The sequence below is a fragment of the Microcaecilia unicolor genome, chromosome 10 (assembly GCF_901765095.1).
Source record: "Microcaecilia unicolor chromosome 10, aMicUni1.1, whole genome shotgun sequence".
NCBI lineage: Eukaryota > Metazoa > Chordata > Amphibia > Gymnophiona > Siphonopidae > Microcaecilia > Microcaecilia unicolor.
Genome location: NC_044040.1, coordinates 211,559,924 through 211,579,847, shown reverse-complemented (window position 1 = coordinate 211,579,847; position 19,924 = coordinate 211,559,924). Strand labels below are relative to the sequence as shown.

The following is a 19,924-nucleotide window of genomic DNA, read 5'->3' as shown; positions in this document are numbered from 1 at the left end:
ACCAATGTGGCCGTGCAGGCTTCTGCTTCTGTGAGTCTGACGTCCTGCACGTACGTGCAGGACGTCAGACTCACAGAAACAGAAGCCTGCGCAGCCTTCTACATGGAATGTTGCTAGTGGTGCAGCAACATTCCATGTAGAATCTCCAATAGTAGCAACATTCCATGTAGAATCTCCAATAGTATCCATTTTATTTTTGTTACATTTGTATCCCGCACTTTCCCCACTCATGGCAGGCTCAATGCGGCTTACATGGGGCAATGGAGGGTTACGTGACTTGCCCAGAGTCACAAGGAGCTGCCTGTGCCTGAAGTGGGAATTGAACTCAGTTCCTCAGTTCCCCAGGACCAAAGTCCACCACCCTAACCACTAGGCCACTCCTCCACTGTTGCTACTATTGGAGATTCTACATGGAATGTTGATATTCCACTAGAAACATTCCATGTAGAAGTCGGCCCTTGCAGATCACCAATGTGGCCGTGCAGGCTTCTGCTTCTGTGAGTCTGACGTCCTGCACGTACGTGCAGGACGTCAGACTCACAGAAACAGAAGCCTGCGCAGCCTTCTACATGGAATGTTGCTAGTGGTGCAGCAACATTCCATGTAGAATCTCCAATAGTAGCAACATTCCATGTAGAATCTCCAATAGTATCCATTTTATTTTTGTTACATTTGTATCCCGCACTTTCCCCACTCATGGCAGGCTCAATGCGGCTTACATGGGGCAATGGAGGGTTACGTGACTTGCCCAGAGTCACAAGGAGCTGCCTGTGCCTGAAGTGGGAATTGAACTCAGTTCCTCAGTTCCCCAGGACCAAAGTCCACCACCCTAACCACTAGGCCACTCCTCCACTGTTGCTACTATTGGAGATTCTACATGGAATGTTGATATTCCACTAGAAACATTCCATGTAGAAGTCGGCCCTTGCAGATCACCAATGTGGCCGTGCAGGCTTCTGCTTCTGTGAGTCTGACGTCCTGCACGTACGTGCAGGACGTCAGACTCACAGAAACAGAAGCCTGCGCAGCCTTCTACATGGAATGTTGCTAGTGGTGCAGCAACATTCCATGTAGAATCTCCAATAGTAGCAACATTCCATGTAGAATCTCAATAGTATCCATTTTATTTTTGTTACATTTGTATCCCGCACTTTCCCCACTCATGGCAGGCTCAATGCGGCTTACATGGGGCAATGGAGGGTTACGTGACTTGCCCAGAGTCACAAGGAGCTGCCTGTGCCTGAAGTGGGAATTGAACTCAGTTCCTCAGTTCCCCAGGACCAAAGTCCACCACCCTAACCACTAGGCCACTCCTCCACTGTTGCTACTATTGGAGATTCTACATGGAATGTTGATATTCCACTAGAAACATTCCATGTAGAAGTCGGCCCTTGCAGATCACCAATGTGGCCGCGCAGGCTTCTGCTTCTGTGAGTCTGACGTCCTGCACGTACGTGCAGGACGTCAGACTCACAGAAACAGAAGCCTGCGCAGCCTTCTACATGGAATGTTGCTAGTGGTGCAGCAACATTCCATGTAGAATCTCCAATAGTAGCAACATTCCATGTAGAATCTCCAATAGTATCCATTTTATTTTTGTTACATTTGTATCCCGCACTTTCCCCACTCATGGCAGGCTCAATGCGGCTTACATGGGGCAATGGAGGGTTAAGTGACTTGCCCAGAGTAACAAGGAGCTGCCTGTGCCGGGAATCAAACTCAGTTCCTCAGTTCCCCAGGACCAAAGTCCACCACCCTAACCACTAGGCCACTCCTCCACTATTTATATAGTTTATATGTTGTTTAAGCTTAGTGATAATCCCTAGATTTTTTTTGTTTGTTTCGTAGTACTACTGAGCATATACAGCACTATGCAATGGTGATATTCAGGGACAGTAATTCCGCCCCCCCACCCCTTCTGTAAGTGAAATGAGGTTTGAACTCTGGTGCGGTCTGATTTCTCCAAGGAGGTTTAATGATAGGAGACGGCATGATGTCAAAAAGTTGAAGCCCGTTGCCCCAGCAGCCACCATCTTGGTATGTCCAAAACAAACTAATAGCGTTTAGTGGATCTGGGTTTAAAAAAGGTTTGGACAAATTCCTGGAGGAAACGTCCATAGTCTGCTATTGAGACAGACATGGGAATCAACTGCTTGCCCTGGGATTTGTAGTATGGGATGTTGCTACTCTGAGATTCTGCATGGAATCTAGGATTCCAGAATCTTGCTATTCTTTGGGGTTCTTCATGGAATATTGCTACTCTTTGAGATTCTGTATGGAATCTTGTCACTCTTTAGGATTCCAGAATCTTGCTATTCTTTGGGGTTCTACATGGAATATTGCTACTCTTTGAGATTCTGTATGGAATCTTGTCACTCTTTAGGATTCCAGAATCTTGCTATTCTTTGGGGTTCTACATGGAATATTGCTACTCTTTGAGATTCTGTATGGAATCTTGTCACTCTTTAGGATTCCAGAATCTTGCTATTCTATATACCTACAAATGCACTCAGTCTGCAGCCCCTCATTACCTCTCTACCCTCATTTACCCTTATGTTCCTGCCCGTAACCTCCGCTCACAGGACAAATCCCTCCTCTCAGTACCCTTCTCCACCACCGCGAACTCCAGGCTCTGCTCATTCTGCCTCGCCTCACCCTATGCTTGGAATAAACTTCCTGAGCCCTTACGCCAAGCCCCCTCCCTACCCATCTTCAAATCCTTGCTCAAAGCCCACCTCTTCAATGTTGCTTTCAGCACCTAACCTTTATACTTTTCAGGAAATCTAGACTGCCCCTATTTGACTGACTGTACATTTGTCCTTTAGATTGTAAGCTCCGTTGAGCAGGGACTGTCCTTCTATGTTAAATTGTACAGCGCTGCGTAACCCTAGTAGCGCTTTAGAAATGTCAAGTAGTAGTAGTAGGTTCTACATGGAATGTTGCTACTCTTTGAGATTCTGCATGGAATTTTGTCACTCTTTAGGATTCCAGAATCTTGCTATTCTCTGTGGTTCTACATGGAATGTTGCTACTCTTTGAGATTCTGTATGGAATCTTGTCACTCTTTAGGATTCCAGAATCTTGCTATTCTTTGGGGTTCTACATGGAATGTTGCTAGTCTTTGAGATTCTGCATGGAATTTTGTCACTGTTTAGGATTCCAGAATCTTGCTATTCTTTGGGGTTCTACATGGAATGTTGCTACTCTGAGATTCTGCATGAAGTCTTGTCACTCTTTAGGATTCCAGAATCTTGCTATTCTCTGGGGTTCTAGATGGAATGTTGCCATGATTTGGGTTTCTGCCAGGTACTTGTGACCTGGCTTTTAGGCACTGTTTGGATCTGACCAAGTATGGCTGTTCATACGTTCTTATGTTATGTTCTTATCAGCTGCTTCATCCACATTGTTCATTATTTTATCTCGGTTATATTTAGAAACATGCCAGCTTGTGCAGCATAGGGATGTACACAGAGGAACTACATATGGGAAGCTTTCAAGTAAATAGAAAAGCTGTCAGAGAGCATGTGGAGTGGTGAAAGGCTTCCAAGAGGAAGGGGGTTCTGTGTGGGAGACAGAGCCACAGAGAGAGAGACTGAAACCTTCCGGTCAACGTTCAGTCCACACTACAAGCGATTTAACCAGGCAGGAGCCTTTTCTGCCCAGTTAAATCACTTTGCATCGGACAGATAGAGTCTAATCCTGGGATAGACAGACGCACCTGGGCCATGGGTGCTGCTGGAACTGTCTTTTGGAGATGACATTTACACAGCACTGAAATCCACAATAGAGTATTGCAAAAAAACAAAGGGGATTCACTGCAATCGACTTTTTTAAGGAGTACAAGAATGGTACAGGATAGCAGGAGAGTCCTGGAGAATAGTCCACAGTGATAAAAACATTTAAAGATATTCGGTGGGGGGGAGAGAATATATGTAAAAAGGTCCACATCTCAACGATTGTGGAACTAAAAAGTAAACTTTTTAAAGGTTTACTAAGCGGATCGGGGAGAATCCCGAGGATCCTGCAGTATCCTTCATTTACGTTTTGCCCCTCCCCCTTTCACAGACTCCTCCTCAAACTCCATAACCTCCCCCCCCCCCCAATCCCCTCCTAACAGAGAATGCAAAACCTAGGAGGTTTAATAAAACAATATAAACCTGACTATTTTGCTATCGTTTTGGACAAGCCAATATGATGGCAAGCTGCGCCCACTGACTTCAGCCCAGATAGTCTCATGCCATCTCCTGTCATTAAACCCCCTTGTATTTCTGAGCCCACTGTTCTAACCAATAAGTTACCCCTCCATAAACTAAAGTAATTTGGCCTGCCCTGCTTCAGTGCTGCAAACGGTTCACTCTGCTGAGGGGGGAAGGGTGGGTAAATACAGTCGGCAGAAAATTGTATTTCTACTCCCCACCCCCAATGAATTAGAACAGGGGTTCTCAGCCCAGTCCTCGAGACACAGGTTTTGAAAATACCCACAGTGAATACGCATGAGAGAAATTTCTATGCACTACCTTCATTCTGTGCAAATCTGTTTCATGCATTTTCATTCTGGATATACTGAAAACCTGACTGGTTAGGTGTGTCCTGAGGGGACTGGCTTGAGAACTGAATTTAGAAGTAAGATGGAGAGACCAAACACCTGAAAACGTAGCTGCAAATGTGAGAGCAACTTGTTCTCTGATCCGTGGGTGCTCGAGCACCCCCAATATTGCACCCACCGGAAGTTCATTTCCTCCCTCCCTTCGAGTTCCAGGCCCCCTCCCTCCAAATTTTAAAAGTCATCTATCGTACCTCGTCGGGGTTAGGACGGCAGCAGCGGTAAAAAGCATGCAGGCTCGGCTCGGTGCTTAGTTCAGTTTTCCCTTCTGTCTCTCTCAGCTCTGGTCCCCGCCCTTGCGGAAACAGGAAATGAGGGCGGGACCAGAGCTGAGAGAGACAGAAGGGAAAACTGAACTAAGCGCCGAGCCTGCATGCTTTTTACCGCTGCTGCCGTCCTAACCCCGATGAGGTAAGATAGATGACTTTTAAAATTTGGAGGGGGGGGGGGGGGACCCTGGAACTGGGGGGGGGGGGGGAGGGGGGAATGCACCACCTGTAAAAAAAAAAAAAATTCAGCACCTCCAATCATTTTGAAAAGTTGGCTCCTATGCTCTGATCCAGTATTTTTGATCAGTGTCTGGCTAAGGTGAAGGCCAGTTGTAGTCTGAGGGTTGTCTCCGTCCTGCCTTTTTACTGAAACTGAGACCCTGCAACACTCTACTACAGTAGGGTGTACAACTTTGGATTTGACTCAGATTGGCTGGATTCAACCATTTATTTATTTTTTTTTTAATAAAAATCTATGGGATAATTAGGTTGGCGCAGAAACCATAATATGTCAGCATGCTTTTATTTGTTTATTATAATCGGAGTTTACTGAGGCGGAATTAATCAAGTGTCCCATTTTGACAGTAATTTGGCCTGTAAAGATGAGGGTAGTGTTTCTTGTGCTGATTGATGTTTCCAAATGTAACTTTGTTTCAGCTGAAGCTGGTGCAGAACCAAGACTGATTTATTCTTTGTCTTTTATCCTTCACCAGAAGCAAGCACACAAATGTATCAAAACCCAAAACGGAATATGTTTCCAGTAGCTTTTATTTCTGTCCTTCTCCAGCATCCTTGCGTTTTTCGCTGGTTTGTCTGGGGGGTTTCAGGCGTGTGTTTGAATTAGATTTTTTTTCTGTTTATTTTAGGCTACCAGGTCTGATATGCAGGCAGCTCAGGTGGCCCAGGACGAGGTGAGTGCATGCCCTGTTTTCTCTCTGTCACCCTCTGGTGGATGGATGCAGCCATGACAGCCATGTGGATAGAGGAACACTTCGGAGTTCTCCTTTGCATATCTGGTAGATGGGCTGTTTCTAAAATGTGGTGACCTCAATTTGTGACCACGGTGTCCCCACGTGCCAAGTGCAGCTGTGTGGAACAGAAAGGGATGTCATCACGCCCTGTAATTTGCAGAACTTGTCTGAAGTTTGAGAAATTGAAAAATGGTAGCGTGTGACTTGTTTACAAATTCTGTATCATGCAGATGGTTTTCTTTTTCTTTTTTTTTTTGTATTTCAAAAAGTCTACTGTTTTATTATTCAGTAGTGCAGCTGATGCTGATAATTCATTTAACTTTAAATCGATTTCTTAACTATGTGTGCATCAGTACTTTTCACCACTTTGACAGCTGAATTTTACAACTAAACATGTGTTTTAAGTGCTCTTGGTCGGCCTAAGCATTCTCCTTTTCTAAATACATAATATAGGGGCCCTTTTACAAAGGCACGCTGAAAAATGGCCGGCAGTAGTGTAGACGCGTGTTTTGGGCGTGTGCAGAATCATTTTTCAGCGCAGCTGTAAAAAATGCTTTTTTTAAAAAAAATATTTTGCTGAAATTGGACGTATGGCAAAATGAAAATTGACGTGGATCCATTTTGGTTCTGAAACCTTACCACCAGCCATTGACCTAGCGGTAAGGTCTTGCGTGGTAACGGGGCGGTAATGGTCTACACGTGTAAAATCGCGATTACCGCCCGCACCCGAGAAAATCATATTTTCAGGCACACATACCAAACGTTCATCAGAAATGAAATTACCACGAGGTCCATGCGGTATCCTGACAGTAACTCAAAACTGATGCGCGTTGAGCGCGCATATAGTAACATAGTAGATGACGGCAGAAAAAGACCTGCACGGTCCACCAAGTCTGCCCAACAAGATAAACTCACATGTGCCATTTTTTGTGTATACCTTACCTTGATTTGTACCTGTCTTTTTCAGGGCACAGACCATATGAGTCTGCCCCGCCTCCCACCACCGGCTCTGGCACAGACCGTATGTCTGCCCAGCACTATCCCCACCTCCCAACCACCAGCCCCGCCTCCCACCACCGGCTAAGCTTCTGGGGATCCCTTCCTTCTGAGGAAGATTCCTTTATGTTTATCCCACGCATGTTTGAATTCCGTTACCGTTTTCCTCTCCACCACCTCCCGCGGGAGGGCACTCCAAGCATTCACCACTCTCTCCGTGAAAAAATACTTCCTGACATAGGCGCCTACGTGGCTTAGTAAAAGGGCCCCATAGACATTTTACTTGAAAACAGCCAAAAGTTATATATACACATGGGTGCAAAAATATATTTTTTAAAACTGTCACTTGTACGGTTGCCTTGATACCATTGACTGCATAAGTGTTCCTAATTGTGCTAAACTCTTTAAAACATTGCATATGAGTCTGAGCATCCCTGCTATGGTTACGTTAAGTCACACACCAGATTGTATCACCTTTCTAAAGGAGGTCTTCATGTTTTTCAGCGTCCTCCTCCTACCCAGTCTTAAACCGAATTGTATTCTTTAGGGGTTATTAAAATTAATTTGGCTGAATACAAATATAGAGAAGTTAATTTCACATGCTCAAGCTATTTTTAAACCCTATAGTGGCCTAGTGGTTAGGGTGGTGGATTTTGGTCCTGAGGAACTGAGTTCGATTCCCGGCACAGGCAGCTCCTTGTGACTCTGGGCAAGTCACTTAACCCTCCATGCCTGCCGCATTGAGCCTGCCATGAGTGGGAAAGTCCGGGGTACAAATGTAACAAAAATAAAATATAGTGAATGATTGCTGAAGAAGGCCAGTTGGTCTACGCAGTGTGTGCGCTTTATTCTCAAAATCCTTTTTCACAGTGAGGGATTAAGCTGGTCTCATTCCACTGCCCTTTCTCGCTTCCATATTATCAGATAACACTGACCAAGGATCTGTCCACCTATGTTAATGTGCCATGTTCCTCTGTAAGCCCTTGTACTTTCCAGCCGATCATTGGGGATGAATAGGTTTAGCATGCATTTGCATGCTAGTTGTGTTCAGAGCCCGCGAGCGCGTTGTTTCACGCGCTAGGGGGGCTCTCATCACGGGGCGGTAGCAAACGCAGTCGCTAGTATGGTGCCAACAGCCTCTAGCGCTTGCGTTTGCTTCTGATCATCGGCCCAAAAGTGCTTTGGGGCAGTGGCTCTGTACATGTGTGGGTGACTGGAGACAGCCGGCATGGTCTTTGATGCCAGCACTGCAGCTTGCCGTCTGCTGTTTTCCCACCCACTTGACAATCTAACAAGAATGACCATCTGCCTTTTTTTATCTTCCTTGCCCACTTGACAAAACAGAAGTAAACCACGTTTACCACAAAAGAGAGAAGTCGTTGCCAGAGAACGTGGTGAAGGCGGTTAGCTTGGCAGAGTTTAAAAAGGGGTTAGACGGTTTCCTAAAGGACAAGTCCATAAACCACTACTAAGTGGACTTGGGAAAAATCCACAATTCCAGGAATAACATGTATAGAATGTTTGTACGTATGGGAAGCTTGCCAGGTGCCCTTGGCCTGGATTGGCCGCTGTCGTGGACAGGATGCTGGGCTCGATGGACCCTTGGTCTTTTCCCAGTGTGGCATTACTTATGTACTTATGTCCTCTACTTGGCTCACTTTTATTACATAGAGCAGTGATTTAACCTATTGTGATGTCATAGTGGCTCATTCCACCAATAAGAGCCAACCTCATTAGTGATGTCACAATGGCTTGATTGTATAGAATGTTTGTGCGTTTGGGAAGCTTGCCAGGTGCCCTTGGCCTGGATTGGCCGCTGTCGTGGACAGGATGCTGGGCTCGATGGACCCTTGGTCTTTTCCCAGTGTGGCATTACTTAGGTACTTATGTTCATAAAACTTTGGCTGAGGGCATGAAGGCCAATGTTCTACAGTTCGACTTATCTTGTGCGTTTGATTTGGTGTATCATGATATTCTTTTGCATATTTTGGACAGTTTGGGAATTACTGGCAATGTCTATAAATGGTTTTCGGGAGGGAGGGGGTTAAAGATCGTTTTTATAGAGTGAGATTTGATGTTAATTGTTCAGAGAATTGGCACAGCCAAAGTGGGGTTCCCCAGGGGTCTCCATTTGCTTTTTTTTTTAATGTTTACATGCACTCATTTGGTTACGTTTTATAAAAGTTGGGAGTCTATCTTTTCAGCTATGCTGATGATAGATAATTTATTGTCCAACCGTACCCCCAAAATCTTAATGGATGAAGAAAACAGATACTGGGTCTTATATATCATAATACAGAGCTGTAGCCGATTTAACATAAACTTTGTTGTCTGAATTTAATTTGAGTTTATGCTTTTTAGCATCCAACGTTCTATTTCATTTACGATGTTTTTCAATAGCTCTAAGAGTGAAGCAACTGAAAAAGTAATGGGGACCATAACTGTAATTTAGTAACGCAAATGAACACACTCAAAGATCTTTCTTTCTGTTCCTCAATTTACGTTGAACTTGGAACTATTTCGGTCAGGCTTTAATTTTGAGTTTGCTTGGTTATTGTAATGTTGTCTGTTCGTGAACTTCCAAACAGATACTGAAGAAACTTCTTACTATACAGAATGTAGCATTACGTTTGATCTTCTATTTAAAAAAAAAATTTGATAGCGTTTCATGTTGTTATGTAATGCTTCATTGGCTCCTGTGCAAGCCGGGGTCCTGTTTAAATTTTTTTGCCATGTGAACAAAATTATGTACGGTTTATCCCCATTTATTTTATTGAACCATCTTGTTTTTACAAACAAAACTAGAGTTAGTAGAATATTTGAACTTTATACTCTTTCTTCTCTTAAAAAAAATAGACGCTCTCCTTTCATATCAAGTGGTTCACTTGGATAGGGGCTATTAAAGATCTCTTGACATCTGAAATTTCCTCTAACTTGTTCCGTAAGCAGATCAAAACTTATTTATTTAAAAAGTTTACGTTAAATCATGCTGAATAGAATGTGTATTTTAGGGACGTTCTATCTCTGTTAAGTTATATCTTGTTATTCCTGGAACTGCCCAGTCTTATTCAATGTGAGATCCGCATTGAACCGAAAGGTATATGGCGAGATATAAATTTATTGTTCATCTTAAAATCAAAAGGAGGAAAGGACACCTGCCTCTCTTACTGAGAGCCAAATCTGAGTAGCCAGAGAAGTTTTCCACTTTTTTATATATGTTGTATTTCAGTGGCAGAGAGAGAGTAAATTTTCCAGAATTAGCTGGTGGGGGGAGGCGGGGCTGGTGGTTGGGGGGTGGGCCTTGTTCTGGGCAGACTTCTGCAGTCTGTGCCCTGAAAATGGCAGAAACAAATCAAGGTCAGGTATACACATAAAGTAGCACATATGAGTTTAAATTGTTGGGCAGACTAGATGGACCGTGCAGGTCTTTTTGTGCCGTCATCTACTATGTTACTATGTAATTTCAAATTGTGGGGGAGCTTGGATCCAGTATGATGCTATTGGGGAGGGGACTCACTATTGCCGAGTGTGAGATCCATTGGTTAAGGCTTAGTTCCTTGAGATCCCATACTGAATGGGGCTTTTAACAATGACCGTTGGCATTGATGAAGAATGAAATTGTACCTCTACCGTTCATCATGTTACATCTCCAGATCGTTCTTTAAAACCTTTGCAGGAAATAGCTCGCTTGTTGATGGCCAAGGAGAAGAAAGCATACAAGAGAGCCAAAATGCTGGACAAGATGCCTTCAGACAAGAGAAGGCAGGAACCAGAATGGCAGGTACCTCTTCTATTTTAATATCATTTGCTCAGAAAATTGACGTTCTCATAAGAGTCGATCTAGACTAGAGAGCTCAGTGGCTTATGTTGTCTGCTTCATTGGAGTCTTTCACTGAACAGCTACTGCTGTACCTCATTAATTCACACTTGGTGGTTGACCACAGCTCGGTGTTTGCTGGGGATCTTCTGGTATTTAAAAAGGTGTTGGGGGGAAGGTTCAGAGTGATGAATTTTCAGAAATCGTTTGACAAAGTCCTTCATGAGATTCCTGAAGAAATTTAGTAAAGTCATGGGACAAGAGGCACAAAGACCCATTTCAGGTAGAATGTCTATCCATTCTGATTTCTACATATCTAGATTGGGACGTGTTCTGTTGTATTTTAGAAAAGGGTCAGTCGGCTTGTAACCTCTTTTACTCTGCATGTAGGAATGCATGTATATTCAGTGGCAAGTGTGGTGGGAACAGTGGCGTTCCTAGGGTGGCTGACACCCGGGGCGGATCGCCGATGCGCCCCCCCCCCCCCCCCCCCCGGGTGCAGTGCGATCCCCCCCACCCCCGGCAAAAGGACGGACACCTCCCCCCGGGCACATTTTTACCTGCTGGGGGGGGGGGGGGTGCCGCGCGCCTCTCGGCTTCGCTAGTTCCCTGCTCCCTCTGCCCCAGAACAGGAAGTAACCTGTTCTGGGGCAGAGGGAGCAGGGAACAAGCGTTGCTGACAGACGCGCGGCACCCTCCCCAGCAGCGTTTACCCGGGGCGGACCGCACCCCCCCCCCCCCCCCCCGGTATGGCACTGGGTGGGAACACCTATTTCAGAAATGTGGAAAACAACAACCTAGAAAAGCTGCAACTTACACTTGTAACATGGCGTTCGGCACTTACATTTGCATGTGTGGCATTTTGGAAACCTACACTTGTAAAATGCATCTAATTAACCTCAGAGGCAGCAATTTTTCTTCAGTTACAGTTTGAAGGGGGAACGGAACAGTGGATTAAGGTGGCCACCTCACTTAATCTCTTCTGCTAAGAGCTGGCCCAAATGAGCACTTCTTTAAAAATAAAGGCCTGTTGGCTTGACTGTAGTTTAATTGGTTGAGTAGATTGTCGGAGCACACAGTAGGCAGGCGGATGCCTAGATTGCTCTGGCTTGAGTTAGTTCCAGCCTTCTAACCCACTCCTGTGCTCACTCATAATTTAGACAGGCAACGCTGACCTCCTTAGGGAGCTAAGTTTTAATTTAAATTTTCAATTTGTAAATTGCTATTCCAAATAACTAAGCACAGCATTATTCAAAATATTTAATATGTTTATTGCGATTTATTAACTACGTTTATGAAGAGATTCGCCCAAGGCAATGGGTACAGTAGGTGCAGCTTAACATAAGCAAAGAGAGTGGGAAAATCCTTCTACAACAGTTGAACAAACAGGTACAATTTAACATAAAACTTACAATTTTGTTAACAGCATAACAATAGTAAAACGACTAAAAATAAATACCATAAATTAAGTAAAATTGAAATCTAACAGGACTACTATGAAACAGTATAAAAAATATACACATTTAACAACACTGAAATTCAAATACCAGAGATACTGTAACCCATAGAGGGTTAAAGAAGTTTGTGTTCTGGGGGGATTTAGAGTGTTGGGCTCATGCTGGTGACACGAGCTGGGAAGTGGGTTCCAAACTTTACAGTTAGGCAGTTGGGATACAATGTTAGCAAAATACTAATGATACACCCAATAAGCATGCATTAGAACAGAGTCAGTTGAGGTAAATAGATGGTTGACTAAACTCAAGGCAAGTTCTTTGTACAGTTAAGCAAGATATAAGGAACTGGTGTAAGTTAGTGTGTGTAACAAGCTAGTCCAGGTGTAGAATGAGTGGTATAGTCAGTCACCCTAGGTATTAAAAGCTTGGGAGAAGATTCGGGCTTTCACCTGCTTCCTAAAGTAAAGGTAGTCCATAATTTCAGAGTGTGGGGGCTACTCCTGAGAAGGCTTACTGGTGGGCATCACATCGTACAATGTCTTTTGGTGAGGGTACAGATAGTGATGATCTTGAGAGGACCTTAGAGATCTCAAAAGGGTGTAAAGGGCTAACTTATTCTTTAAGTACTCTGGCCCATTTTGTCTGAGGATCTTGAAAATCAAACACAGTTTTAAATTTAGTCCTGCGGATTACTGCTGCCCATGACGACTCCAGTCTGAAAATGGCTGCTGGAACTTCCAGGGGCAGTCTCGCGAGACTGCCTAAAGATGTCCTGGCAGCCATTTTGTCAGCAGAACCAGCATGGGCAGGAGCAACTGGGATTCACTCTATCCCCCCCCCCCCCAACACAAGGCGCCCCCCCCCTTCTCCTGGAAGCGTACTCAGGCCCTCCACCCATCCCCTGGCCTTACCGTATTGCTGGTGGTCTAGAGGGGGCAAAAATGGGGTTTCTCAGTTTATGAAAGACTAGTCGTTGAGCCCGTAAAAAACGGGCTAGTATAGGACGGGGGGTTGAAAGGCCCCTTCTCCCCGCCGCTGCAAGGCCCCCCCCGCCGCCGAGCTCGCCGCTGCCCCTCTGAGGTCACCGCTACGCCCCCCCCGGAGTCGCCGCCACCCCTCCACCCGGGCCGGGCCCTCGCTTCACTATTGAAACAGCGCGGGAACGCAGCACACAGCTCAGATGAGCTGCCCGTCCTTCTCTGCCTGTGTCCCGCCCTGACACAGGCAGGGAAGGAAGACCGACGGCAGCTCAGCTGAGCTGTGAGCTGCGTTCCCGCGCTGTTTCTACAGCGGAGTGAGAGCCCGGCCCGGGTGGAGGGTGGGTGGCGGCGGCGGCGACTCCGGGTGGGGGGAGTGGTGGCAGCGACGTTGGGGGGGGGGAGCGGTAGCAACGGCGGTTTCGTCCCTCCCCTTGCGCAGTAGAGACCCTCTCTGTCCCGCCCCCGTCATCACGTATTGATGCGGGAGCGGGACAGAGAGGGTCTTTACTGCGTATTTGCGAGTGAGTTTGGTCACTCGCCATTTATATGTTTGATATTTTAGGAGTTCTGCCATAGTTTGGGAGTCACTGCTCTGAGTCCTTATTTAGTTACAGGCCACTTTCAAAAATTACCCCTTTCATGTTTGTTTCAGTATGATATATCAGGAGTACGCTAGAGCTTTGAGAAGCTGAAAACTGGAATGGGATAGGGTTCACATTCTTTTAGTGCGAGTCACACTTTTATCAATGGGACAGATTAGCTTAGTCTGATTTATTCTCAGTTATGGTTACTTTCTATGAGGAGGCTAAATGCACAGGTGACAGTTTGTTTTTTTGTTTTTTTTAACCTTGTTCATAGTCTCATGCAGTCGAACACACACATCCAAGGTCCCGAGATGGCTACGAAGTGCACGGATCGAAAAAAGATAAGCCGGCCCGGTAAGCTTGTGTGTTCTATGCCAGGAATTCTGCAGCCATTTGGTGGTCCGCCTTAATATCATTGTGTCTGGCACTAATTAGGGCCTCCTGCTCATAATCAGAGCATACAAACTGGAGACTAAATGGGCAGGAAGATTGAGCCACCCTTTACGTAGCACCAGAACTTACAAGATAGACCATAGATATGCAATGTTCTATTTACTGTTGACCTTTCATTACTAGTAAAAAAGGCCCCTTTCAGAAAGCAATGAAACGGGCGCTAGCAAGGTTTTCCGCGATCAGCGTGATCGCCGGTATCCAAGTCCTGCTCCACGCTTCCATGTGCTGCAGCGCGCGCGAGCTTCTCACCTACCTGACAATGTCCCATGGTATCGGCTGCAGGAGAGGAGGACGCAGAACCGCTGGCCCTCACTGGCGCTGCGTTCAGATTCCTGGGCAGGGGGAGGAGTAGGACTTCTTCCCCTCCACATTGGACACTCGCGGCTCTTCCCCTGTCCCTGACGTTTCCCTACTCCTCCACCTCCACATTGGACACTCGTGGCTCCTCCCCTCTCCCTGACGTCACGATCTACTCCATGAAGGACACCACCACCGGAAGCCACCAGGCAGCCTCAGAACGTTGGAGGTGAGCTTTATTATATAGGATGAGAACTGGGTACTTCATATTAGTTCTGCAGAATACTTCTTTTCATATATCTAATCTCCTTCATCACCCTTGTTATCAGCCATTACTGCGCCTTCTGTATTTTTCTTGGCTAAAGTCTAGGAAATTTTTGGTAAATTAGCAACTGGCGTTATGGTTAGAGCAGCCAATTCACTGCCTTGTTTTTACCCAGCTTACCAACTGATCTAGCTGTTTTGAATACGGATCATTCACCTGCAGGATCTATTTATTTAACACATTTATATCCCACATTTTCCCACTTAGTTGCAGGCTCAATGTGGCTTACACAATACCGTAGCGGTAGGCTCCGGTTCAATAATGTAAACACATAGTAAATTCATAGGCATGTAAGAACATTAGTATAAGGCAACAAAGAGGTAATGAGGGGATGGTGATAGAAGTCTAGTACAGTCCATATCTTCCTGTGTCGCAGGAAGTAGAGGATTAGTTTGGGTCTTGGGGGTAGGGCTTCTTAAACAAGTTGGTTTTCAGTAATTTCCTGAAGTTGTTAATTCCTCCAGCTTTTGGTTATCTTTCAAGTCAATTTCTTTTTTTCCAGCTAAGTAAAATTTATAGATGTCATTCATCTTTTTTTGGACCCAGTACTGTTTACATGGTTATGAACTCTATCCTTGGGCTCCATCCACATATAGCTTGCAGAGGATGTATAGTCCTAGGCGGAAGAGACAGTTCTTCAGCCCCTAAAGAAAAAAAACCTTCTTTAGATCCATCATCTTCTCTTCCAAGCTATTGACCAGTTTCCATTTGTTTCTTAAGATACTTGAGAAGGTTCTTCCACAACTTCGGGCCTGTTTACTCACAACCAATACGCTATATCAATATCAATTTGATTTTCACGAAATTCGTAGTACTGAGTGTTGCCTTAAAGCATTGTTGCATGAAGTCAAAGAATTTAATGATGTGGGTAAAGTGAACATTCTTGTGAGCTTGGATCTTTCAAATGAATTTGGTCTTATGGATCATAATTCTCTGTGAGAGAGATTGTAGAAGAAAGGTGCTTCAGTGGTTCCAATCATTTCTATCCTCTAAATGTTTTCAGGATCATATCAATTGTCGGTCTTCCTGTCGGTATCCTCTTAATTGTGGTGTCCCTCAGGGATTGCTGTTGGATCCTGTTTTGAGTCCACTAGTGGCCCTGGTTCAGTCCTCGGGTGTCTGGGTTATTTTTGCATTGACAATATGCTGTTGGGCTTCGTGTGGATCTTTTCTCCCTGGCTTTATCTCCTCTTAAGTTGGCTTGATAAATTTGCCTGTTGTTTCATGGAAATGTCAGGCTGTATAGCTTAGAATTCGAATATTTATTTATTAACCGCCTTGATCCAAGGCGGGAATATAAAGAACACGTACATAATAAAATACAGACATCAAAGAGAGAAAAATCTCTGCAGCAAAATATACAAGGTAAATTGATGACGTCCCCAGATTCTAACTGGTTGACAAAGTTACAACAGGCACAAAATATGCCAAACAAGGCAAGCAAGCTCTCAAGTTTTTTCTTGAGAGTTGAGCTGAGGATCAATCTTCAGACGTAAGGGCAGTTTGTTCCATTCCACTGATGCCACCATAGAAAAAGCACCAGTTTGTTTGTTTGTTTGTTTGTTGCATTTGTATCCCACATTTTCCCACCTTTTTGCAGGCTCAATGTGGCTTACATTATGCCTTAATGGCGATCGCCATTTCCGGAATTAGAAATACAAAATGGTATTGCATTAAAGTTCATAGAAGATTGAGTTAGACAGTCAAATATAGAAAGTTCATTTCCGGCATGGGAAATGGAGTGGTAGTGTATAATGCGTATCGCGTGTTCGAGTAAATGAGGTAGTCAGGTGTAGGGAGTTCGGCTTTGTTTAGTTTTATTAGAGTTTCGTTGTTTAGTATTTAGGATTATGGTATGCCCTTTTGGACAAGAGAGTTGTCTCTCTTTTCCTTTCTTTCATTTATATTTATTTTATTTGTATATTTGTACTGATGCCATTTACACAACTCAACCCAAAAAGCAGAGGTGCCAGAAAAAAAACCACAGGATGGAAGTTCTAAACATCATACCATTATTATGTACAAAATTCATTAAGGACCCAACACTGGCTGTGTTTCAGTTTCACACCTGCATTGGTGATGCAACACCAGCTCAGATTCACTTTGGAGAAAACGCTACGCAGTGACATTTTCTCGGGAGCTGCTGAAAATTTGGCAGTGCTGTTTTGTTTCACTGCTGCTGTAGAGCGAGTCTCCAAAGCCAATAGGAACTGGTGGTGTATCTGTTTTGTAACGATGTAGTCCCTGTTATAGGCATGAAGCCAAAACACAGTGATTGTTGGTACTTTTATGAATTTAGTACATAATAAAGGAATGATATTATTATTATTTGTATGTGTATCCCACATTTTCCCACCTATTTGTAGGCTCAATGTGGCTTACATTGTTCGGTCATGGCGATCGCCATTTCCGGAGTGAGAGATACAAGTGGTATTAAAGATCATGATTGACATAGTAGATTAAGCAGTCAAGTAAAAGAGTACATATTCAGAATGAGGGATAAAGTGGTATTGCATTAGAGTTCATTCGTGGTAGAGTAGACCTTGGTAGTCAAGTATAGAGAGTTACATTTTATCCAGTTCTGGCTTGTGATTCGTTGGCTAGTCTTCAGTGATCTCCGAAGGATGAATATGTTGATTTATATTTTAGTCCTTTGCAACTGGGGTAGTGGAGGTTCAGGAATGTGCGTGCTGATCTTTTAGTGTTCCTGGGTGGTAAGTCTATGAGGTCGGACATGTAGGCCGGGGCTTCGCCGTAAATGATTTTATGGACCACAGTGCAGATTTTGAACGTAATACGTTCTTTAAGTGGGAGCCAGTTTAGTTTTTCTCTTAGGGGTTTGGCACTTTCGTATTTCGTTTTTCCGAATATGAGTCTGGCTGCTGTATTTTGTGCTGTTTGGATCTTCTTAATGATTTGTTCTTTGCATCCGGTATAGATTGCATTGCAGTAATCTAGGTGGCTTAGCACCATTGATTGTACCAGGCTACGAAATATTTCCCTTGGGAAGAAAGGTTTTACTCTTTTGAGTTTCCACTTTTTCGGAAGCTAATCAAGAAATGTATTAAGTTATGTCCAATAAAAAAGGTATCATCTTATTTTCTTTTCCATGTTTTATTTGGTTTGATTTCTATTGATAACCACATTGAATGAAACATTTTCTTTGTTTTTTTTTTTGCATGGTTTTCTAGTGTGAGATTTCGGTCAATTGTGACTCCAAGTATTTTCTGAAACAGGAAAGATGTAGTTTGGGGTGTTTATAGTGGCGGGTTTGCTCGTGTTATGTTGTGATGAAAGGATGAGACATTATGTTTTTTTTTCTGCATTCAGTTTTAATTGGAATGCATCTGCCCATGAACTTAAATCCAGTTCAGCTGATATTCGAAGTGTTAACCGGCTGGGAATGGCCGCCAATCAGTTAACTTGCTTGCTCGTGGCTATCCAGTCATTTTTAGTGCCACTGAAACTAACCACTTTGCACTGAACTTCAAGCCGGCTATGTCGTGGGCGGAGTTCAATTACATCCCAGTATTCAGATGTAACCAGTCAGGTTTAGGAGATAAAAATGACCATAGAAATAGCTCTCCTATCTGCTGACCCATTGCCGGTTAAGTCTTAATATTAACTTAACCAATTATGCATTAGTCAGTCTGCTTTAAAAAACAAACAAAAAAAATATTTATTTATTTATTTTCAATGCTGAAGTCCGAATAGAGCCCGGCATTGAATTTCCAGTTTTAACTCTGGCAAAACGAAAATGCTGTTGGCTGAATATTGGGGAGTGATTTTGCACCTCTGTGAAGGTTGTCGTCTGTCTTCCTTTTAATAGTCTTTAAGTTTGGGGGGCGCTATTACACATGATTTCTGTTAATAATCGATAAGCGATGACTCTTTGGGAACCAGTACAGGGAAAGATTTCTCTGGTATTCTGACCTGTACAAAAAGAGCCCCTCCCTGCCTGTTGAAGGGGATCTTAATGTACATATTTTCATTGCCTTTGGTCTAAAAACTAATTCAAAACTGGATACAAGGAGGTTTGATTAACTTCCATGTATTGTGGAATATGATCTGGTTTATGGCAAGATACGAGTTGTGTTAGCAAAATGCTCTGAAGACTCTATTGCCTGTAAAAAGATACAGGATGCTGAGAGTAAGCCTGGACGTTTTGCTTCCTTTCGCCTCTGTGGACATAATTATGGGATGCAGTGACCAATTTCTTTTTAGATTTTTATTGTGATGGAATTTGTAACTGCTTTTTATGTTCTTATGGTACCTCTGACAACAAGCCCCCTCCCTGCCCGTGTTCAAGTCTTTGCTTAAAGCCCACCTCTTCAATGCTGCGTTCGGCACCTAACCCTTACCGTTCAGTGAATCCAGACTGCCCCAATTTGACTGCCCCTATCGGACCGACCGTTCACTTGTCTATTAGATTGTAAGCTCTTTGAGCAGGGACTGTCTCTCTTTGTTAAATTGTACAGCGCTGCCTAACCCTAGTAGCACTCTAGAAATGTTAAGTAGTAGTACTAGTATTGGGTTTTGTTTTGGGGGATGATGGGGTATGATGTATTTTGTTAAGACTATTTTTTAAAACTATCTGGCATATATTCAATAAAAAGATTATTAAAATTGGTTGTTTCCCTAGACCGCCTCCACCTCCAACACTGACTGACTATGCAGAGTTCAAGGGACCTCAACACGGCTCTACTCGCCCAGCTAACAGATCAGAATCAGCTTATAAAGGTAGGAAGAAAAATTGGTTATATTGTATAGCACTATTTATGCAAACCAGATCGCTTTGTGTGTTTCTAAGTAATATCTCAGAAATGAACTTGCAGCCATCTTGGCTCAGCAGCATGTGCTTTGGGAGAGCTAGATTAAGGTTTGTCTCGTTTTCAAGTGGACTTTGCAAGCGTGGAGAAACTTGCCCAAGATGACACGGTCGGTAATAGAGAGCAGATCTGAGCTTGTTTTCCAAGACACCCTCCTTCCTGTGAGCTCTCGTTACTAATTGAGCTTTTTCAAGCACCATAATGTTGATTTTCCTTCTCCTTTCTGTTTTTCTTGAGCAAGAATCTCAACTACTTGTGGTTTTTCATTTTCTTTGTCTCCATGCCCCTCAGTTTTTTCATAACGAATGAATTTTTGAGAGATTCTCAATTTAGTTGCAGATCATGT

At 43.9% G+C, this 19,924-nt stretch overlaps 1 protein-coding gene across 2 annotated transcripts in view; it reads left to right on the top strand.

The window, feature by feature from the left end:
• Positions 1 to 19,924, top strand: part of CCDC50 (coiled-coil domain containing 50) — a 79,386-nt gene that overhangs the window by 52,112 nt on the left and 7,350 nt on the right. For both annotated transcript variants that reach the window (XM_030215832.1, XM_030215833.1), the window contains exons 8-11: positions 5,739 to 5,783; positions 10,516 to 10,620; positions 13,949 to 14,028; positions 19,392 to 19,489. In XM_030215832.1, the coding sequence (XP_030071692.1) occupies positions 5,739 to 5,783; positions 10,516 to 10,620; positions 13,949 to 14,028; positions 19,392 to 19,489 (328 nt within the window). The remainder of the gene's footprint in view (positions 1 to 5,738; positions 5,784 to 10,515; positions 10,621 to 13,948; positions 14,029 to 19,391; positions 19,490 to 19,924) is intronic.